This window comes from Anomaloglossus baeobatrachus, chromosome 2, assembly GCF_048569485.1.
Source record: "Anomaloglossus baeobatrachus isolate aAnoBae1 chromosome 2, aAnoBae1.hap1, whole genome shotgun sequence".
In the NCBI taxonomy this organism is placed as follows: Eukaryota; Metazoa; Chordata; class Amphibia; order Anura; family Aromobatidae; genus Anomaloglossus; species Anomaloglossus baeobatrachus.
This window is the reverse complement of record NC_134354.1, coordinates 478,950,547-478,974,268: the sequence shown is the minus strand read 5'-3', so window position 1 is coordinate 478,974,268 and position 23,722 is coordinate 478,950,547. Positions and strand designations below refer to the sequence as shown.

Genomic DNA, 23,722 nt, shown 5'->3' with positions numbered 1-23,722 from the left:
GCTGAAAAGGCTGAAGCCTGGGACGTTAAGGCAACCAATTCAGGCATAGAGTCCCTAGTGAGGGAATGCATCTCCTCTAGGGAAGCAGAGATGGCTTTGAGAGCCCACACTGCTGCAAAGGATGGGGAGAACGAGGGCCCTGCCGCCTCATAGACAGACTTGGCCAGGAGGTCAACCTAGCGGTCAGTGGGATCCTTAAGTGAGGTGCCATCAGCCACTGATACAACTGTCCGGGCTGAGAGTCTAGACACCGGAGGGTCTACCTTTGGTGAGTGAGCCCACTCCTTGACCACCTCTGGTGGAAAAGGAAAACGGTCATCAGAACCACGCTTTGGGAAGCGTTTGTCAGGACAGGCTCTGGGCTTGGACACAGTGGCTTGAAAACTGGAGTGGTTAAAGAACACACTCCTTGTCCTCTTAGGCAAGGTAAACTGGTGCTTTTCTGCCAGAGAGGGTTGCTCCTCTGATACTGGCGGATTGAGGTCCAGTACAGAATTAATGGACGCAATCAAATCACTAACATCCGCATCACCCTCGGTCAGATCAATGGGGCACATGGAGGTAGCGTCCGAGCCCCCAGTAAAGACATCCTCCTCGTCCTGCGAGTCGGCTCGTGAATCGGAGCCGCGGGACGAGGAAGGAGAGGGGACCCTGCGTCTCCTTTTAGGAGGACGGGGTCTGGGAGCAGATGAAGAATCCTCTGTGAGCTCTGCAGAGCGAGCCGAAGCAGCAGAGGCGCCCTGAGAAGGGGGCTGATGCATGCTCAGCAGAGTCCGGGACAACTCTCCCATGGAGTCGGCAAAGGACTGGGAGATAGCCTTAGAAAACGATTCTACCCAAGCCGGGGGTTCAGCCACCGGGGCCGGAGCAGCCGGAGGGACCACTGGGGAGACTCCAGGCTGAGGCACCACCATGTTAGAGCAGGCATCACAATGTGGATATGTGCTCGGTTCAGGCAGTACGAGCTTACATGCAGTGCATATTGAGTACAGCCTTGCAGCCTTGCTCCTAGTGTGAGACATGCTGCTGAGGTGGAGGCTCTGCAGTAAAGAACACACTCCTTCAGAATGACCCCCAGAGAGTGTATAAGAAAGTCCACAACCAGAGGTTGTGGCTTACCAGACCGTTTTGTGTGCCCTCCGGATCCCACAGCTCGGACCCCCAGACAGGTTGCAGAGATGCAGCAGCCAGCGCCGATCAGTGTGAGAACGCTGATAAAATGGCGCCGGAGGGAGGAGGGGGGCGGGGCCTAGTCCAAGAGCGGGAACCGGAGGGCCAAGGAGATATACAGGGGAGGGAAGCATCTCCTCAGAGAGGAGTGTCCTCCCCTGTGCTGATCGGCCGGTGGGCGGCGCCGCACTGTCCCTCTGCATGACTGACATGCAGGGGCAGTGAAAACAAAAGTAGGCCGCAGCCGAAGCCGGGGCCTAAATTTTACAATGCGGCCGGCGAGCAGGCACCCTCGGCGCGGTTCTCAGGTGAAAACCAGAGAACCGGCCGGAAATGTCACCAAAGTAACCTGACACACTCTCCCCAACAATAAAGATGCAAAGGACCCCCTGCAATAACGTCTCAAATACTTAGCTTGTGAGACGCAGGGCCAGGTCCCTGAGGGATGAGTGCTCCGTCCGGCAGGGTCCTGAAAGGGCTGCGGATGGAGACCGGTCTCCTGCAAAGCAGTGAGAACCGTGCTGGCTCCCACTTCAAGCCAGAGCCCGAGGGATGGTGAAGGAGCGCGGCATGTAAGGCTCCAGCCCTGAAATCAACCTTAACAACACCGCCGACACAGTGGGGTGAGAAGGGACATGCCGGGAGTCCAGCTTGGACCCGCTTTTCTTCAAACTCTTTAAAATCAAAAATCAGATGAGAATGCATGTGTGGATGTGTGCCTCCTGAACACAAAGCATTGAACTGGCTAGATTTGGTTATCCAGGGGGTGTATATGCTCGGAGGGAGGAGCTACATTTTTTAGTGTAGTACTTTGTGTGTCCTCCGGAGGCAGAAGCTATACACCCATGGTCTGGGTCTCCCATAAGGAACGATGAAGAAAACAATGGGATCTCTAAAAAGGTCATCTTGTCCTGCAAAGCACGCGGCCTGTCATACTCAATATATTTCTATGTGCAGTCCATTTACTTGGGGGGAGTCTGAGACCCCTGGTCTAGACAGTATATAAAATGGATCAGTATGTTAGTATGGATACATCCAGCTCTGCTTAATCCAAACACGGCCTGATTCATGCCAACACCTATGGCTCTGCTTGATTCATGCCAACACCTATGGCTCTGCTTGATTCATGCCAACACCTATGGCGCTGCTTGATTCATGCCAACACATACGGCTCTGCCTGATTCATGCCAACACCTACGGCGCTGCTTGATTCATGCCAACACATACGGCTCTGCCTGATTCATGCCAACACCTACGGCTCTGCTTGATTCATGCCAACACCTACGGCTCTGCTTGATTCATGCCAACACCTACGGCTCTGCTTGATTCATGCCAACACCTACGGCTCTGCTTGATTCATGCCAACACCTACGGCTCTGCTTGATTCATGCCAACACCTACGGCTCTGCTTGATTCATGCCAACACCTACGGCTCTGCTTGATTCATGCCAACACATACGGCTCTGCTTGATTCATGCCAACACATACAGCTCTGCTTGATTCATGCCAACACATACAGCTCTGCTTGATTTATGCCAACACATACAGCTCTGCTTGATTCATGCCAACACATACAGCTCTGCTTGATTCATGCCAACACATACAACACTGCTTGATTCATGCCAAAATCTATATATTTTGATAGATCGGGCATTTCTGAACGCGATGATACTAAATTTGTGTATATTTTTATTTTTTTAACCCTTTAAATTTTCAATGGGGCGAAAGGTGGTGATTTGAACTTTTAGGTTTTTTTAATTTAAAACTTTTCTTAAAACTTTTTTCTTTTATTTTACTAGTACCCCCTAAGGGGCTATAGGGATCAGCTGTCTGATCGCTCATTCATTTCTCCCAATTAGAGCAGCACCGCTCAGACCGGGAGAAATGATCATCTCTTATAACCGGCTGCTGGTTACAGGTCTTGTGAGCTACAAGAGTCATCACATGACCCTGTGCTAGCATGACAACCACCCGATCCACGTGATCACGTCACGTGACTTCCAGTATCTGGCAGTGACTAAACTTCTACCGCTATCGCCTTTAATATGGCACTCTCACATCTTGACAGCGCCATTTAAGGGGTTAACAGATACGGGTGGATAGCGATTCCACTCTTACCTGCCAGGCACACATCAGCTGTACAAATCAGCCGACTTGTGCGTGGATCCCCGCCTGCAGCAGCAGGTGGGGATTAACACTATGACCGCAGGGATGTAATATTACTGCCCGCGGTTGTTAAGGGGTTAAGTACATGCCTACTGCTGGTAATTCCGGCTGGTGATACTTTCCTTTTGAAATGCAGCCATATTGCTGTTAGTTTCTGCCAATCAGTAGAAGACCAGCAAGGATATTGCGGTTTTTGTCCTCCACTCTGCACCTATTTTATGTTTGCTGTCAGTAAGTAGGTGGCATAGTCTTCAGCAAAATTCACCTACTCTGTTATTTTGTATTTGTTGTTTGTCTTCTCAATCTGGTATCACTTTCTACTTCCCCACACCTTCCCTTCTGTAGGTAATTTGCACTCTGCTTTGCCCTCCAGTTCCCTAGGAGGAACAGGAAGTGCTCGATGGCCGATCAGGAAGCATAGGCCCGAGTTGCCATTGTTTAGTTTGTGGTCAAGGTTATTCCAACTCCAGCAGAAACCACTAGGGACCGCAGGATTGGGATTTCTAGTCTGTATGGGAACCATCAGGGTACGTTGCAGTTTTTAGTGTATTACCTTTACCCTTTTGTGAGTTGTTGTAAGAACAAAACATTCCCTGTGCTAGTTAGTTGCGGTGCTGCTGATCCCGCAAGCTCTGCACTGCTGTCCTCACTTTGCATGGCACCTTGCCAGGTTGGGTGAGTGGCTTCATTGTCCACCCCCTTGTCTTACACTTAAACACTATGGTCCTCCTCCTGACTTGTTAGAAACTGTGTTTCATCATCTTCGAATACTTGAGACACCAATTGCCGTTGCACACCGTCATCACTTTCTGAACGTGACTGCTCAAATATTTTGGCATCACTACACACAATCTCCTCATCTCCCTCTTGAAACGTGCAGGGTGAGAACCCAGAGCAAGTAATGGAAATGTAAAGACTTGATTCTCGGGATCACTAGTCTCCTGAGGCTCGCCATAGTGGGAGGATGGAGGATCAGGTTAAGGATGACTCTTCGCTAGTGAGACTGGACTGTTTGGGAGACAGGGTGGTGCTGGGAAACAGACTGGAAGCATTATCTGCCGTCCAACCCACCACCTGTTTGCACTGTTCTGGCTTCAAGAGTGTTGTCCGCGTCCCACTTAAACGTGGGACAGGAAGCTAGGTCTCGTGGATGACTGTTTGTTGTGCTCCCATCTGCAAACTGTATGGTTTTAATTTAAAAAAAAAAAAAAAAATTGTAGCCCTGAAAAAGAAAAAAATTGGCGGAGTGCCAGCTGATGCCTCTCTAAAAATGAGTGAAGGCCGGCTGCTGGCCCTCTAAAATTTGATTTAAACCGCTAATAGAGCTACATTGATTGCTTGTGACGTAATTTCTGACTTTCGGACAGGCAGACGTTATGGGCACAAGATGGCCCACTGGACCGGAGCGATGCTGAAAAACAATGAAGCTGCGGAAGGGTGAATATAACGACGGGGGAGGAAGAGTTAAATTTAAAGCTCCACTCCACCACTGTAGTAGTGCTTTAAATAACCATAAGAATTACATTATATCCAACCAGTGATAGAAACAACGTCAGGATGGTAACAGTTGTTATTCACATTGAAAATGGGTGTTTGTTCTTGATAAATGAAATGGTAGCTACTATAATACACAAAATCATAAAAAGAGTAAACTTCTGAAGTAACGTGGATGAACGTGTCCTAGAATAACATCTTCTGCTATCAGAACGGTATACAATGGAAGCACGAGGTGAAAAGTACAAGTCAGGCCATGGAAATAGTGACTGCTCCACATACATGGGAAGCTACAGCTGGTAAACCAAGAGGTAAAGGCCCCGTCACACTAAGCAACATCGCTAGCAACATCGCTGCTAAGGAACAACTTTTGTGACGTTGCTAGCGATGTTGCTGTGTGTGACATCCAGCAACAACCTGGCCCCTGCTGTGAGGTTGTTGGTTGTTGCTGAATGTCCTGGACCATTTTTTAGTTGTTGCTCTCCCGCAGTGAAGCACACATCGCTGTGTGTGACAGCGACAGAGCAACAACTAAATGTGCAGGCAGCAGGAGCCGGCTTCTGCGGGCGCTGGTAACCACGGTAAACATCGGGTAACCAAGAAGCCCTTACCTTGGTTACCCGATATTTACCTTCGTTACCAGCGTCCGCCGCTCTCACGCTGTCAGTGCCGGCTCCCTGCTCCCTGCACACGTAGCCACAGTACACATTGGGTAATGAACCCGATGTGTACTGTGGCTAGGAATGCAGGGAACAGGGAGCCGACACTGGCAGTGTGAGAGCGGCGGACGCTGGTAACGAAGGTAAATATCGGGTAACCAAGGTAAGGGCTTCTTGGTTATCCGATGTTTACCATGGTTACCAGCGTCCGCAGAAGCCGGCTCCTGCTGCCTGCACACGTAGCAGAGTACACATCGGGTAATTAACCCGATGTGTACTGTGGCTAGGTGTGCAGGGAGCCAGCGCTAAGCGGGGTGCGCTGGTAACCAAGGTAAATATCGGGTTGGTTACCCGATATTTACCTTAGTTACCAAGTGCAGCATTGCTTCCACGCAGCGCTGCTGGCTGGGGGCTGGTCAATGGTTGCTGGTGAGATCTGCCTGTGTGACAGCTCACCAGTAACCCGTGTAGCGACGCTCCAGCGATCCCCATCAGGTCAGGTTGCTGGTGGGATTGCTGGAGCGTCGCTTAGGGGTACTTTGCACGCTGCGACATTGCAGGCCGATGCTGCGATGTCGCACGCGATAGTCCCCACCCCCGTCGCAGGTACGATATATTGTGATAGCTGGCGTAGCGAAAATTATCGCTACGCCAGCTTCACATGCACTCACCTGCCCTGCGACTGTCGCTCTGGCCGGCGACCCGCCTCCTTGTTAAGGGGGCGGGTCGTGCGGCGTCACTGCGACGTCACACGGCAGGCGGCCAATCGGAGCGGAGGGGCGGAGATGAGTGGGATGTAAACATCCCGCCCACCTCCTTCCTTCCAAATATCCTACGGAAGCCGCAGTGATGCCGGTAGGAGATGTTCCTCGCTCCTGCGACTTCACACAGCGATGTGTGCTGCCGCAGGAGCGAGGAACAACATCGGACCGTTGCGTCAGCGTAATTATGGATTACGCCGACGCTGCACCGATGATACGATTACGACGCTTTTGCGCTCGTTAATCGTATCATCTAGGCTTTACACACTACGATGTCGCATGCGATGCCGGATGTGCGTCATTTTCAATTTGACCCCGCCGACATCGCACCTGCGATGTCGTAGTGTGCAAAGCCCGCCTTAGTGTGACATCTCACCAGCGACCTCCTAGCAACTTACCAGCGATCCCTATCAGGTTGTATCGTTGTTGGGATCGCTGGTAAGTTGTTTTGTGTGACTGGGCCTTAAGAATAGGAATATTTAGATCCAGACCCGAGGAAGAAGCCTCCAATGAATGTAATGGCTCCTGTGATATTACCACAGAGAGACATTGTTTATCAGGTATTCTAGTAGCATGTATTTTTTTCAGGCCATTTTTCCCACAGACCGGCTGAACTTTTTTTTTCCCACTGACAATATATATCAGTTAAGAAAAAAATGACACTCGTACAGAACACTGAAGAACGACAGCGTTTCATCCATTTTGTTGCAGATTCCTACGCCTGTGCAAGCTGGTCCGAGTACAGACTGGCCGCAGGTCTCCAGACCAGAAATATATAAAAAGCGGTCACGGTCAGCTCGGGAGATCCATAGCCAGTCTGTGCATCTGTACTCGGGGTGGATGACTGAATCCACCTAGGCCTCCCTCACGTGTCCGTGTTTCCGGTACTTGTGGCATCCTTTTTTTCCCCACAGACACCAAACCTATCCGTTATAACCTGTGAGGCTGCTCACATATCCTTTTATTCTTTCCCAACAGCATAGATGACGAGTACTAATAAAGTCTGTCTATGGGCCCGTGTAAAACACGTACAGCACATGGATGGCATCAGTGGACAGTCGGGGGGCTGTACAATGTTAACATTGAAAAGTATAGGTTTGTCATTTCTTTATTCTGTGAAGAACACTGCCACACCAATGGTAAAAACGGACACACGGATGACACAATGACTGACTCCAGTACAGGTTTTTCACCTACGTGTTATATACGGACATGTAAAGGAGGCCTTATACAGAGCCACATACACATTAATGGCAGAGTCTGATGAAAACGGATGAGAATAGGAAAGACTCAACTGGAGACACCGATACGTTTTTAAAAAAAATTTGTATATACAGTAGATCAACTAAACCCTATGGGTCCGTGAACTGAGAATACAACAAAGCTAACAATGGGCCGAGTGTGATCTGATCCTCAGAGGCTAGCTGCGCATGCTGCGACTGTTCTAGACACATGCATTTCCTCACTAACAATGCCCGAGTGTAATGTGATCCTCAGAGGCTAGCTGCGCATGCTGCGACTGTTCTGGACACATGCACTTCCTCACTAACAATGCCCGAGTGTGATGTGATCCTCAGAGGCTAGCTGTGCATGCTGCGACTGTTCTGGACACAGGCGCTTCCTAACTAACAATGCCCGAGTGTGATCTGATCCTCAGAGGCTAGCTGCGCATGCTGCGACTGTTCTGGACACATGCACTTCCTCACTAACAATGCCCGAGTGTGATGTGATCCTCAGAGGCTAGCTGTGCATGCTGCGACTGTTCTGGACACATGCACTTCCTCACTAACAATGGCCGAGTGTGATCTGATCCTCAGAGGCTAGCTGCGCATGCTGCGACTGTTCTGGACACATGCATTGCCTCACTAACAATGCCCGAGTGTGATCCAATTCTCACCATCTCTGTCCACGATTATTTTAAATCCATAAGATCACCAAATTGCTGGGTGCAGGGAAGGGGAACGGCCGTTTAGTGCATGTCAACTGCGCTGACCTGTTGAATCGCGGCTTGACACGAGAGAAATGGCCAATTCCCGCTCCCCCTTCCCTGCAATTTGGTGATCTTATGGATTTAAAATTAAAGAATCGTGGACACAAATGCTGAGTGCTGCTGCTTCAATTCTTTTTATTTTTAGATTGTGAGTTTTTCCTCTATGCAGCGCACCACCTATAGTCCTTTTTACTATCAGTAACATTGTTGTAAAGCGGAGCTAGTGGGCAAGTGAAGAGTGCTGGACCTCTACATTGTTGCGTGATCCGATCCTCAGAGGCTAGCTGTGCATGCTGCGACTGTTCTGGACACGGGCGCTTCCTCTAACAATGCCCGAGTATGATCTGATCCTCAGAGGCTAGCTGTGCCTGCTGCGACTGTTCTGGACACATGCACTTCCTCACTAAAGCCCCTTTCACACATCAGTTTTTTACCATCAGGCACAATCCGTTTTGTGGCTGATGTTGACGGATGCGTTGGAGATTGTGGTAGAACTAATGGGATGGATCCGTTAAAAAAAAAAAAAAACTGATCCGTTGTAGCAGTTTGTACCTGGCAACGAGAATCCAGCTGTGGCTGCAGGTACCTTGAGTGACGTCACCGCTGACAGCGCAACTCACTTCACTTGCTCCGTGGAGGTCACAGAGAGCGGTCGGGCTCTACAGCCGCTCGCTGTCAGCTTCCGATGTAGCAGAGCTGAAAGCGTTGTGGGACCTCGTGTGGATTACGTTGGACCTGGAGGGGTATTTGGGGATTAATAAAGTGGTGAAAGAGGGTGTTATTTTTGTCTTTTATTCCAAATAAAGGATTTTTCGTTGTTTGTGTTTATTTACTTTCACTACAGTATAGTAATGGGGGGGGTGTCTCATAGACACCTGCCATCACTAAGCTAGGACTTAGTGGCAGCTATGGGCTGTAATTAACTTCTTATTACCCCGGTTGCCACCGCATCAGAGCAATCGGGATGAGCCGGATAGAGTCCCAGGACTGTCGCATCTAATGCATGCAGCATTTCCGGGCGGCTGCTGGCTGACATTTTTAGGCTGGGGGGCTCCCCATAACGTGGGGCTCCCCATCCTGAGAATACCAGCTCTCAGCCGTGTGGCTTTACTTTGGCTGGTATCAAAATTGGGGGGGGAGTGCACGCCATTTTTTTTTTATTTATTTATTTTACTGCAAGACATAGACCCACCCACTGGCAGCTGTGATTGGTTGCAGCTGTCACTCAGCGTGGGGACTTGTCTGACTGCAACCAATCATAGGTGCCGGTGGGCGGGGGAAGCAGTGAATACGAGATGGAATGAGCGGCTGGCATTTTCAAAGCAGGAGAAGCCGCCGGAGCAGTGTGACAGCCGTGCAGCACTGCGCCGGTGAGTATGAGAGAGGGGGTGAGAGAGAGCGACAGAGAGAGACCGACTGACCGAGAAAGAGAGAGCTTTTTCTTTTTCACCAAAAGTGAATTTACACACCGACTGGGCATGCCCATAAACAAAAAACGGATCCGTTGCCTTATTCCATCAATTGTCAGATGACGACGGATCCGGCGCCCATAGGCTTCCATTGTAAAAAAGACGGACGGCGCCGTCGCGGATCCGTTTTTTCGCTGGTCCGAAAAAAACGTTCCGTTGGAAATTGCTTCCGGCGGCCGCACAGACAATTTTTGATCCGGCGCACGTCGTATGAAACGTGAGGCCATGTGGCACAATCCGGCGATAATACAATTCGCCAGTGTGTGCCTGATGGCAAAAAACTGATGTGTGAAAGAGGCCTAAGGCTATGTGCGCACGTGTGCGTAATTCATGCAGTTACGCTGCGCTTTGTAGCGCAGCGTAACTGCATGCGTCCTGCGTCCCCTGCACAGTCTATGGAGATTGTGCAGGGGCCGTGCGCACGTGGCGTTTTAGAGCGCAGCGCTTCGGCTACTGCAGAAGCGCTGCATTCTGAGACGTGACATGTCACTTCTTCCGTGCGCTTTGCCGGCAGCTCCTGCTCTGTCTATGCTGGGTGCAGGGAAGGGGAACGGCCGTTTAGTGCATGTCAACTGCGCTGACCTGTTGAATCGCGGCTTGACACGAGAGAAATGGCCAATTCCCGCTCCCCCTTCCCTGCAATTTGGTGATCTTATGGATTTAAAATTAAAGAATCGTGGACACAAATGCTGAGTGCTGCTGCTTCAATTCTTTTTATTTTTAGATTGTGAGTTTTTCCTCTATGCAGCGCACCACCTATAGTCCTTTTTACTATCAGTAACATTGTTGCCAAGTGGAGCTAGTGGGCAAGTGAAGAGTGCTGGACCTCTACATTGTTGCGTGGTTCGATCCTCAGAGGCTAGCTGCGCATGCTGCGACTGTTCTGGACACATGCACTTCCTCACTAACAATGCCCGAGTGTGATCTGATCCTCAGAGGCTAGCTGTGCATGCTGCGACTGTTCTGGACACATGCACTTCCTCACTAACAATGCCCGAGTGTGATCTGATCCTCAGAGGCTAGCTGTGCATGCTGCGACTGTTCTGGACACATGAACTTCCTCACTAACAATGCCCGAGTGTGATCTGATCCTCAGAGGCTAGCTGCGCATGCTGCGACTGTTCTGGACACATGAACTTCCTCACTAACAATGCCCGAGTGTGATCTGATCCTCAGAGGCTAGCTGTGTATGCTGCGACTGTTCTGGACACATGCACTTCCTCACTAACAATGGTCCGAGTGTGATCCAAGTATAGTGAGATGCCCTGGCCGGGCCAGGTAGTCACAGATAGGGCCCCGCATTACACCAGTCCCCTAACAAGGTGACAGCAGCCAAACATTAAAACCCTAGTCACCTCCCTCAGTGCTTGACACACCAGGGGGCGGAGTCAGGTGGTTGGACATGCCCACCGGAGGAGTTCAGAGAGCCTGAGGCAGGAAACACAAGTGAGTGCAGTTGAGTTTAGTCTGGAAGTCTGTTAGTGGAGGTGAAGTTAAGTGGAGGCAGGCCTGTGTGTCAGGTCTGCAACTAACTGACAGGTGCCAGGGTAGGAGCCCTGGTGCCTTTGGCTAGGAGGCTGACGCAGGCCTCTGTCTGCAGGAGCTAGGAAGACGGCTCGGTGGAACTGTGGTGGACCGGGACAGGGTAGTGGCCCGCCGGTATCGACCCGGGGAACAGACTCGGAAACCTAAGCATGAAGGGGGGTACTCAGACCCTGAAGCTAGGTCCAGAAGCTACTGGTGGCTAGCTAATTAACTGATTGCGGCCAGGACTAAGTTCTGTCCCACCCAAAGTCCTGACTGAAGACAACAGCCCAACGAGGAAGATAAAAGGCCACCGCCACGGCAGAGAAATCCCACGGGCCAGCGTCTGCGGGCAAAGGGCTCCTTAGGCAACCACAAGCCGGGGAGCGGACTCCTGACGTTGCAGGCGCAGGTAGTCCACCATCACACAAACAGTGCAGGAGAAAGGCAGAGACCACCAACCGGGTGGGGGACCAGACTGCAGCCGGCAGCGAGCACCGACCACCATCACCTTGATTTACCAGAGACTTGTGTGTTACCAATCGTGAGTACATCAGTGCCCTCCGGCCTCCCATCTCCCTGCACCGCCCAGCTCTCCCTAACGGGTCCCGGGGCCACCATCCCTACCCACAGAGGGGTTAACAACTTGCTGCGCAACATCTCCCCCGGGTGCCCCGTAACTGCAGAGGTGGTGTCCACCTTTACCACATCCCGTGCGTGGCGTCACAAACTTAGACACGGCTCCGGCCGTACACCTACGTCCCCAAAACATCAACCCCTCTTTTTGGTCGGAGTGACCGGAGGACTCCCGGGTCCGGACCCAAGCGGCTCGTCTGCCGTCGAGCACAGGGCGGCACAATAGAACGGATCGCACTCGAGATGAAGATACGGTTGTCTGAATGAGCCCTAAATGACGTATAATGGGGACCAGATCTCAGTATTGATATTTGTTTAACCTTTGTCAGGCTGCATAATTTTACGTTAACAGCGACCCCTTATCTCAGAAGGGGGTGGAGATATTTTATTGAAATTTGGCCAATATATTCTGGACCAAAACTGCTGAGATGTCACGAACTTTCAGCCCTCTACGGCTTTTGGAAAAAAAAATTGTTGCAATTTTAAAACGGAATAGTTACAATTGTACCTATTCAGCCGGACGAAGGTTAATTTAGTGACAACACTTATAGGTAGAAGTTGTAACCAAATAATGGCGCTGGAGGCCCCAGACCCGGCTTTTCTAATATCAGCGATGAGTTGGGGGGCTGGGTCACCTCTGTAGGGGGGTTATTCCACTACCAGTACTGCTGGGACCATAGGGCTGCTCACAACTGGATATATAGGAGGGGCAGCAAGACAGTCTGCTTGGGTGGCTGATAACAGATAACAACAGACTGTAGTGGAGTGCACATCAATAACCATGCAGGCTTCTGCAGAAGCCATGCCCAGGCCTGTCAGGGGTAAGCCTGCGTCTCCTGCCATGCTGTCCTGGCAGCTGGTGACTGCCCATAGGGTGCACACTGGGCACAGCATGCTGCATGGACCGGGACCTCCCATCCATCAGGCTCCTAGGCCTCACAGCACACCGCACCTGTCCGGCCATTCATAAACGCTGCAGAGTATGTCGGTGGCACAAGGCGCTCCCTGCCGTTACCTCTCCTCGGCCTTGGTCTTCTGCTTTTTGCCCATGGTGCCTATGTCAGTGTAGCTCTACCACCTCGCTGCATATGGTGCCCACAAGCTGCTAATGCTGTCTTCTGCGCATGCGCACGACCTTACTCCCGGCACACCGTCAATGGTTACTGCCCGCGTACAGCCAATAGGGTGAGGCGTCTGATCGCAAACGATTACGTCATTCCAACGTAGAGAATTACAAGAGCAGTGTCGGTGGCGGTGCTAGTCAGCGATTCATCTCAGCCATGTCATGAGAGGCGGCTATTATTTCTGCGAGGGGTAAACTACGATGGAAGGTCACATGGATACAACAGTTTACACATTGCACTGAGCTTTACCACGTTCACTGTAAAATCAGACTTCTCCAATGCCAGAAACAAAAATGGCGACAGGTGCCCCTTAGACGTCGTGACGTTATGCGTAAGGAGCACGTGATCTACGTTTAGCCGGGCGACGTCTGTACGGAGGTTTAGTTGTCCTGGCAGTGGTCGCTGTTAGTGGGAGTGGCCGGTGTGGAGCTGACGGTGCGGGCGGACAGCAGGTAATGTGGGACCAGGGGGCGCGGGAGCGGAGGCCCCGGTGTGAGGGAGGGGAGGCCCCGGTGTGCCGCCCCGGCTGTGGTGGTACCGGGCGAGGCCTGTGCATCATGGAGCACCATTGTCACCTCCTGCATCTGGTTATTGGGCAGTAGAGGGATGGCGCTGTGTGGTGATACCTTCCCATCCTCCCAAGACTGACAGGTGTACAGCAGCACCGTCCCTGCAGACTGCCCTTGTCCTATGCAGAGGCCGAGGCTGATCTCCCGGAGAACAGGAGGGTCGGCAGTCCCGGCTCCGACATGTTCTGTAGGAGGCCCCATAGCCATTACACTGCTAGACGACCCTATTGTTATCGGTGGGCCCGGCTGATGTTAAAGGGAACCCGTCACCATGTTTTCCCTTATAAGCTGCGGCCACCACCAGTGGGCTCTTATATACAGCATTCTAGAATACTGTATATAAGAGCCCAGGCCGCTGTGTAGAATGTGAAAACACTTTTATAATAGTCACCTAGGTGACGGCTCAGTCTGTGTTTCACTGCTCTTGGTCCGGCGCCGCCTCCATCTTGTGCGATTTCTGTCCTCCTGCCCAGCCCTGTGTGCATGACGCGTCCTATGTCATCCACACAGAGGCCGCCATTGTGCTCCTGCCCACGTTGATCTGAACGGCTGAGGGCAGAGCATTGTAATGTGCAGGTGCAAGGAAAGGTCAAAGACCGTCCACGCATGCACACTACAGTACTTTGACCTGCACTCAGCATTTCAGCTCAAAGTGCGCCTGCGTAGGAGCGCATTGGAGGTGTTTGTGTGCATGACGCAGGACATGCACGAGGCTGGGCAGAAGGACGGAAATCACAAGATGGAGTAGGCATCAGACTGGAACGCCCCTAAAGGAGTATTATAAAGGTGCTATTTACATTATACACAGAGGTCTGGACACTTGTATACAGAATTCTAGAATACTGTATAGAAGAGCTCACCGGTGGTGGCCGCAGCTTATATGGGAAAAACCTGGTGACAGGTCCTTTTCTAATCTAATGTATGGTGGCCTATGATGTTCAGACACTGTGTGGTACTGCTTTCATGGTCCCACGGAGACCCCCACTCAGTGTAATGCCCCCAGAGTACACATCACCTCCATGCGGAGTGGCGCCCCCCCCTTCCCCCCCCCCCCCCCCCCCCCCGAGTACACATCACCCTCATGCGGTGCGGCGCCCCCCCCGAGCACACATCACCTCCATGCGGTGTCGCAATATCTCTATTAAGGACCTTAGATTTAAGTACAGTAAGGCAATATTATATTGTACAACATTGCATGTGTGCAGTGCACCTGCATTTACAAGATTTGTTACTCGTACAGCGCAATTAATTTTCACAGCAAACCCTTCGTCAAATGCTGAACAGAATTTTCAACCCACCAATTCTTTCTTGGTAATCTGAAACACTGTTGGATATGAGGTGCCTTTTTAAAGGGGTATTCCCATCTCCAAGATCCTATCCCAATATGTAGTAGGTATAATAATGATATTAGCAAATATCTCCAAATAGAAATGTAGTATAGTTCTCTTGATATAGCCATGTCCTTTACCTCATGTGCAGGATATTGCAGCTTAGGTATCCATGGTTAAGGCTACAAGTAACTGTCACTATATGAGTGGTCGTAACCATGTATAGCTAAGCTGCAATGCCCTGCACATGAGTTAATAGACATGGCTCTATCAGGAGAACTATACTACATATCTAATTGGAGGTATTTGCTAATACATCAGATCCCCAATGGTTACGGAGCCCGGGGGTCAGGCATGGGGAACAGCGGACCGCAATAGCGCCTCTCACAGGCACTATTACCAACATAAGGTATTTGAGAGAAGAAGGGAATTTTGTTTACTTACCGTAAATTCCTTTTCTTCTAGCTCCAATTGGGAGACCCAGACAATTGGGTGTATAGGCTATGCCTCCGGAGGCCGCACAAAGTATTACACTAAAAGTGTAAAGCCCCTCCCCTTCTGCCTATACACCCCCCGTGCTCCCACGGGCTCCTCAGTTTTGGTGCAAAAGCAAGAAGGAGGAAAAGATTATAAACTGGTTTAAAGTAAATTCAATCCGAAGGAATATCTGAGAACTGAAACCATTCAACTTGAACAACATGTGTACACAAAAAAACAGGGGCGGGTGCTGGGTCTCCCAATTGGAGCTAGAAGAAAAGGAATTTACGGTAAGTAAACAAAATTCCCTTCTTCTTTGTCGCTCCATTGGGAGACCCAGACAATTGGGACGTCCAAAAGCAGTCCCTGGGTGGGTAAATAATACCTCATAATAGAGCCGTAACGGCTCCATCCTACAGGTGGGCAACCGCCGCCTGAAGGACACGCCTACCTAGGCTGGCATCCGCCGAAGCATAGGTATGCACCTGATAGTGTTTCGTGAAAGTGTGCAGGCTCGACCAGGTAGCTGCCTGACGCACCTGCTGAGCCGTAGCCTGGTGCCGCAAGGCCCAGGACGCTCCCACGGCCCTGGTAGAATGGGCCTTCAGCCCTGAGGGAACTGGAAGCCCCGAGGAACGATAAGCTTCGAGAATTGGTTCCTTTATCCACCGAGCCAGGGTTGATTTGGAAGCTTGTGTCCCTTTACGCTGGCCAGCGACAAGGACAAAGAGTGCATCCGAGCGGCGCAGGGGCGCCGTACGAGAAATGTAGAATCTGAGTGCTCTCACCAGATCTAACAAGTGCAAATCCTTTTCACATTGGTGAACTGGATGAGGACAAAAAGAAGGTAAGGAGATATCCTGATTGAGATGAAAGGGGGATACCACCTTAGTGAGAAATTCCGGAACCGGACGCAGGACCACCTTGTCCTGGTGAAATACCAGGAAAGGGGCTTTGCATGACAACGCTGCTAGCTCAGACACTCTCCGAAGTGAAGTGACTGCAACTAGGAAAACCACTTTCCGCGAAAGGCGTGCGAGAGAAATATCCCTCATTGGCTCGAACGGTGGTTTCTGAAGAACCATCAGCACCCTGTTCAGATCCCAGGGTTCTAACGGACGTTTGTAAGGAGGGACGATGTGACAAACCCCCTGCAGGAACGTGCGTACCTGTGGAAGTCTGGCTAGGCGCTTCTGAAAAAACACAGAGAGCGCAGAGACTTGTCCCTTAAGGGAGCCGAGCGACAAACCCTTTTCCAATCCGGATTGAAGAAAGGACAGAAAAGTGGGCAAGGCAAATGGCCAGGGAGGAAAACCCTGAGCAGAGCACCACGACAGGAATATTTTCCACGTCCTGTGGTAGATCTTGGCGGACGTTGGTTTCCTGGCCTGTCTCATAGTGGCAATAACCTCTTGAGATAATCCTGAAGACGCTAAGATCCAGGACTCAATGGCCACACAGTCAGGTTGAGGGCCGCAGAATTCAGATGGAAAAACGGCCCTTGAGACAGCAAGTCTGGTCGGTCTGGTAGTGCCCACGGTTGGCCGACCGTGAGATGCCACAAATCCGGGTACCACGACCTCCTCGGCCAGTCTGGAGCGACGAGGATGGCGCGGCGGCAGTCGGCCCTGATCTTGCGTAACACTCTGGGCAACAGTGCCAGAGGAGGAAACACATAAGGGAGTTGAAACTGCGACCAATCCTGAACTAAGGCGTCTGCCGCCAGAGCTCTGTGATCGTGAGATCGTGCCATGAATGCCGTGACCTTGTTGTTGTGCCGGGACGCCATTAGGTCGACGTCCGGCATCCCCCAGCGGCAACAGATCTCCTGAAACACGTCCGGGTGAAGGGACCATTCCCCTGCGTCCATGCCCTGGCGACTGAGAAAGTCTGCTTCCCAGTTTTCCACGCCCGGGATGTGAACTGCGGAGATGGTGGAGGCCGTGGCTTCCACCCACATCAAAATCCGCCGGACTTCCTGGAAGGCTTGCCGACTGCGTGTTCCGCCTTGGTGGTTGATGTAAGCCACCGCTGTGGAGTTGTCCGACTGAATTCGGATCTGCTTGCCTTCCAGCCACTGCTGGAACGCTTTGAGGGCAAGATACACTGCCCTGATCTCCAGAACATTGATCTGAAGTGAGGGCTCTTGCTGAGTCCACGTACCCTGAGCCCTGTGGTGGAGAAAGACTGCTCCCCACCCTGACAGACTCGCGTCCGTCGTGACCACCGCCCAGGATGGGGGTAGGAAGGATTTCCCCTTCGATAATGAAGTGGGAAGAAGCCACCACCGAAGGGAAGCTTTGGTTGCCTGAGAGAGGGAGACGTTCCTGTCGAGGGACGTCGGCTTCCTGTCCCATTTGCGTAGGATGTCCCATTGAAGAGGACGCAGGTGAAACTGCGCGAAAGGGACTGCCTCCATTGCTGCCACCATCTTCCCCAGGAAGTGCATGAGGCGCCTCAAGGCGTGTGACTGACCCTGAAGGAGAGATTGCACCCCCGTCTGTAGTGAACGCTGCTTGATCAGCGGAAGCTTCACTATCGCTGAGAGGGTATGAAACTCCATGCCAAGATATGTCAGCGATTGGGCCGGTGTCAGATTTGACTTTGGAAAATTGATGATCCACCCGAAACTCTGGAGAGTCTCCAGAGTAGCGGTGAGGCTGTGCTGGCATGCCTCTTGAGAGGGAGCCTTGACCAGCAGATCGTCTAAGTAAGGGATCACCGAGTGACCCTGAGAGTGGAGTACCGCCACTACTGCAGCCATGACCTTGGTGAAAACCCGTGGGGCTGTCGCCAGGCCGAACGGCAGTGCCACGAACTGGAGGTGTTCGTCTCCTATGGCGAAGCGCTGATGCTCTGGAGCAATCGGTACGTGGAGATAAGCATCTTTGATATCGATCGATGCAAGGAAATCTCCTTGGGACATTGAGGCGATGACGGAGCGGAGGGATTCCATCCGGAACCGCCTGGTCTTTACGTGTTTGTTGAGCAGTTTTAGGTCCAGGACAGGACGGAAAGACCCGTCCTTCTTTGGAACCACAAACAGGTTGGAGTAAAAACAGTGACCCTGTTGCTGAAGAGGAACGGGGACCACCACTCCTTCTGCCTTCAGAGTGCCCAGCGCCTGCCGAAGAGCATCGGCTCGCTCGGGAGGCGGAGATGTTCTGAAAAATCGAGTCGGAGGACGAGAGCTGAACTCTATCCTGTAACCGTGAGACAGGATGTCTCTCACCCAACGGTCTTTTACCAGTGGCAGCCAAATGTCGGAAAAGCGGGAGAGCCTGCCACCGACCGAGGATGCGGTGTGAGGAGGCCGTAAGTCATGAGGAAGCCGCCTTGGTAGCGGCACCTCCAGCGGTCTTTTTAGGGCGTGACTTAGACCGCCATGGATCGGAGTTCTTCTGATCCTTCTGAGGCCTTTTATACGAGGAGAATTGGGACCTGCCCGCACCCCGAAATGACCGAAACCTCGACTGTCCCCTCCTCTGTTGGGGTAATTTTGGTTTGGCCTGGGGTAAGGATGTTTCCTTTCCCTTGGATTGTTTGATGATCTCATCCAGTCTCTCACCAAACAAACGGTCGCCAGAAAATGGCAAACCGGTTAAGGACTTTTTGGAAGCCGAATCTGCCTTCCATTCCCGTAGCCACAAGGCCCTGCGTATTGTCACCGAATTGTCGGCTGCAACAGCCGTACGGCTCGCAGAGTCCAGGACAGCATTAATAGCGTAGGACGCAAATGCCGACGTTTGAGAAGTTATGGACGCCACTTGCGGCGCAGACGTACGTGTGAGTGCGTCAATTTGCGCTTGACCCGCTGAGATAGCTTGGAGTGCCCATACGGCTGCGAATGCTGGAGCAAAAGACGCGCCGATAGCCTCATAGATGGATTTCAACCAGAGCTCCATCTGTCTGTCAGTGGCATCCTTGAGTGAAGCCCCGTCTTCCACTGCAACTAAGGATCTAGCCGCCAGTCTGGAGATTGGAGGATCCACCTTGGGACACTGAGTCCAGCCCTTGACCACGTCAGGGGGGAAGGGATAACGTGTATCCTTAAGGCGCTTGGAAAAACGCTTATCTGGACAAACTCGGTGTTTCTGGACTGCCTCTCTGAAATCGGAGTGATCCAGAAACATACTCGTTGTACGCTTGGGGAACCTGAAACGGAATTTCTCCTGCTGAGAGGCTGACTTCTCCGCTGGAGGAGCCGAGGGAGAAATATCCAGCATTTGATGTATGGACGCGATAAGATCATTCACTATGGCGTCACCATCAGGAGTATCAAGGTTGAGAGCGGCCTCAGGATCAGAATCCTGATCAGCTACCTCCGCTTCATCATACAGAGAGCCATCCCTCTGAGACCCTGAACAATGTGATGAGGTCGAGGGGATTTCCAAGCGAGCTCGCTTAGGCGGTCTGGGACTGCGGTCCGTGTTAGAGACCTCACCCTGGGATCTATGAGACACCCCGGGGGAACATTGTTGTTCCATCTGAGGGGAACCAGGGGGCAGTGATTCCACAGTGCCCATGGTCTGAGATACCGGTCTGGACTGCAAAGCTTCTAGAATCTTAGCCATAGTCTCAGAAAGTCTGTCAGTAAAAACTGCAAACTCCGTCCCTGTCACCTGGACCGTGTTAGCTGGTTGTTCCCCCTGGGCCCCCCTTAGCAGAGGCTCCGGCTGAGTAAGTGCCACAGGGGCCGAGCAGTGCACACAATGAGGGTCAGTGGAACCTGCCGGTAGCGAGGTTGTACATGCGGCGCAGGCAGCATAGTAAGCCTGTGTTTTGGCACCCCTGATTCTTGTGGGCGCCATGTTGTTGTCTCCTTTGAGCCACACAACAGGGTATATAGCCAGAAATCAACTGTGCACCATACAGTGTAAAGTATAGCCTGTAAACATATAAACTATAATTACACTTCTGCACAAGTGGGGCCAGCACCTCAGGTGCTGCTTACCGCCCGCTTAAAGCGGTTGTGTGGCCACCAGAATCCCTGCCTGGGTCCCCCAGAGTTTGTCTCCCCTCTGCAGCGTCCGAGGAGCTGACAGGAATGGCTGCCGGCGTCCTGAGGAGAGGAGGGAGCCGTGGGCGTGACCCAGAAAGTGCGGGAACTGGTGCCCCACTGTGCACAGTGAGGGGGGTGGAGTATGCAAAGCATGTTCCAGCCCTCAGTGCTGCCGTGCTGTACAGCGTCCCGCCCTTCCCCTGACTGGCAGGGCTGGGGGCGGGAAGAAACAGAGACTAGGCCCAAAAGCCGGGGACTCGAGTTATAAGCGCGGCCGCCGTATAAGCGCGGCCGGCGCAGAGTCCCCGGCGCACTAACAGTCCCAGCCGCGCCTCAGTAATAACAATGGCAGCGGCGGTCAGCGCGGTAGTCCCCATACACAAACACACTCAGCGACGCTGCAGTGTATAATGGCACAAACGCGGTCAGCGCCGCGGTCCCCGGTGCACTAGCACACCCAGCAATGCTGGAGTGTTGCTGTGCGCGGTCCCCACGGGGACACAGAGTACCTCAAAGTAGCAGGGCCATGTCCCTGAACGATACTCGGCTCCTATCCAGCAGGCTCCTCAGGAGTTGTGGATGAAGCACGGTCTCAGTGCCTGGAGACCGATTAGGATCCCACTTCACCCAGAGCCCTAAGGGGGATGGGGAAGGAAAACAGCATGTGGGCTCCAGCCTCCGTACCCGCAATGGATACCTCAACCTTAACAACACCGCCGACAAGAGTGGGGTGAGAAGGGAGCATGCTGGGGGCCCTATATGGGCCCACTTTTCTTCCATCCGACATAGTCAGCAGCTGCTGCTGACCAATCTGTGGAGCTATGTGTGCAGGTCTGCCTCCTTCGCACAAAGCAAAAAACTGAGGAGCCCGTGGGAGCACGGGGGGTGTATAGGCAGAAGGGGAGGGGCTTTACACTTTTAGTGTAATACTTTGTGCGGCCTCCGGAGGCATAGCCTATACACCCAATTGTCTGGGTCTCCCAATGGAGCGACAAAGAAACATTGTTTCTCAATATAATATCGATCTAGAAAATAAAAAATATGGGTGAACCACCCCTTTAAGGGTAGATCATCAAGATAGTATTTGGAGAAGCCTCTTCTAAGCACTGGACAATTGGGGGAGTTAGTGTTGTTTTCTTTTGGTAAATAGAAGTTTTGGGGTTTTTTTCAGGCTGAAGTAACTTGTTGAAAAGATGGCAGCAGACATGTTTAACAAAGTGATGGAGAACCAGTTACTCCAGACTGCCAAACTGATGGAAGAACAGCTAGATGCAGAACTGGAAAAGCTGGATCAGATGGATGAAGATGAAATGGAACGTCTAAGAGAAAAGCGTCTGGAAGCATTAAAGAAGGCACAGCAGCAAAAGCAGGTAACCAGCACGTGTCACACTCAGAGATTTGTCTCATACCGTATGCCGTAGGAGTGCGTATGGAGATCATGGAGCACATCCCTATTGTAGACTCCTCTCTTTCAGCAAGAACAAAGATAACGATTTGTAGGGCTAGAGCTGTGCTTGTGTGGCGCCCCTGAGGCTACTGTCGCCACAGAGGTACTGCACCTCAGCCAGAGGTGTGGTGCCCCATCCTGGGTAAGAAAGAGGCCATCTACTGGTTCACGTACCAAAAGCCTGCAGACACCCTATTGTTAGCTCACACATTAGATCAGGGCCGGGGCAGGTCCCATTAATGCTTCGCGACCAGTAATCTGGTTATGGCTTTTAAGCCCCGTGCACTGTCTCTGGAACCAGCCTGGGGGTGGAGCTTGGTGGTGAGGCGTCTGAGGTAAAATGGGCGGAGCTAAGTTTGAAAAGTTGACAGTCAGTCAGGAGCGGGGAGGAGACCGACTAGGGGTCCGGACCCTGGGGGTCTTCCTCATCCCTGGTGATGTTAAAGAGCGAATCCTAGAGAATTAGGGGAGGGGTGTCAGACTCCCCTAAAGTCTTGTTCCACAAGCAACATCTCCCAGTGGAGGGATTTGGTCGCAAACAGGGTCCCAGTCCCTAGGCTAGGAAGAGACTTCAGGACTTTCTAATAACACCGGAGGCCAGGGTGTCTGTATGCACCTTTTGGGCCACAAGCAGCACTCGAATCCGCTGGAAGCGGGTCACAGGATCAGGGAGCCAAGCAGGCAGAATTCCCTTTGAGGGTCCGTGACCCCTGGTGTGTTGGGGTTACAGGACCGGCGGGAGAGAGTCAGCGCAGACGAGACAACCAGGAAAGGCAAACAAAGGAGAACCGGTACTGGTCTCAGACTTATTCGGTATCAGCGGATGCCCATTACTGAGGATCCCAGCATACCATGGGTGGACTAATCTGGCTGAAAACTGAGAACCGGTACAGTGAGTAAAAGACTTTTATTGCACAGCCCTGGTGTCGTCTCCATTCCCCCTGCATCACAACCTGCCATCATAGACTTTTCATATTTCTAACGGTCGCCCCGGGGTCCCGCTCCACCTGTGGGGAGCAAGATTACCTCAGCTGCACCATCATCATCTGTCCCGGGGAACACTCAGCGCACGGCGGCCCACATAGCTGCAACACCACAGGTGGCATCCCGGACTTTAAAATCTCTGAAAATACAACTCCCATTATCATCCCCTTTATTATTTAAAAGACACCGCCAGGGTCACTAAGTCGGGCCCCGCCACCGCTGACATCCCCAGACTAGTCCGGCCCGGATCAGAGTATCTCCTAAGGCCCTTGGGCTGGGCGTGTCACTTGTATTGCAAAGTTGGCCTTTCATTGGAATGACCACCATGTAATACTGCATGTCTGAAGCATTGGTAAATGCCAGAGACTAACCACTCTCCCTTCCTCTCCCTTCCTCTCCCTTCCTCTCCCTTCCTCTCCCTTCCTCTCCCTTCCTCTCCCTTCCTCTCCCTTCCTCTCCCTTCCTCTCCCTTCCTCTCCCTTCCTCTCCCTTCCTCTCCCTTCCTCTCCCTTCCTCTCCCTTCCTCTCCCTTCCTCTCCCTTCCTCTCCCTTCCTCTCCCTTCCTCTCCCTTCCTCTCCCTTCCTCTCCCTTCCTCTCCCTTCCTCTCCCTTCCTCTCCCTTCCTCTCCCTTCCTCTCCCTTCCTCTCCCTTCCTCTCCCTTCCTCTCCCTTCCTCTCCCTTCCTCTCCCTTCCTCTCCCTTCCTCTCCCTTCCTCTCCCTTCCTCTCCCTTCCTCTCCCTTCCTCTCCCTTCCTCTCCCTTCCTCTCCCTTCCTCTCCCTTCCTCTCCCTTCCTCTCCCTTCCTCTCCCTTCCTCTCCCTTCCTCTCCCTTCCTCTCCCTTCCTCTCCCTTCCTCTCCCTTCCTCTCCCAACATCTAGGGCCTAAGTGGTTAATGTCGTTTCAACAAAGTTTGACTAAATG

The 23,722-nt window shown here is 52.1% G+C and overlaps 2 protein-coding genes across 4 annotated transcripts in view; one reads left to right on the top strand and one right to left on the bottom strand.

The window, feature by feature from the left end:
• Positions 1-13,001, bottom strand: part of EIF5B (eukaryotic translation initiation factor 5B) — a 181,880-nt gene extending 168,879 nt beyond the window's left edge. For 2 of the 3 annotated variants that reach the window (XM_075336406.1, XM_075336407.1), the window contains exon 1: positions 12,885-13,001. In XM_075336406.1, the coding sequence (XP_075192521.1) occupies positions 12,885-12,919 (35 nt within the window). In that variant the 5' untranslated portion in view covers positions 12,920-13,001. The remainder of the gene's footprint in view (positions 1-12,884) is intronic. The other variant, XM_075336408.1, reaches the window with a different exon arrangement.
• A 315-nt stretch (positions 13,002-13,316) lies between these two features.
• The window catches only part of TXNDC9 (thioredoxin domain containing 9), a 29,711-nt gene continuing 19,305 nt past the window's right edge, over positions 13,317-23,722 (top strand). Inside the window, exons 1-2 of the mRNA XM_075336409.1 lie at positions 13,317-13,445; positions 21,541-21,739. Coding sequence (XP_075192524.1) covers positions 21,563-21,739 — 177 coding nt within the window. The 5' untranslated portion in view covers positions 13,317-13,445; positions 21,541-21,562. The remainder of the gene's footprint in view (positions 13,446-21,540; positions 21,740-23,722) is intronic.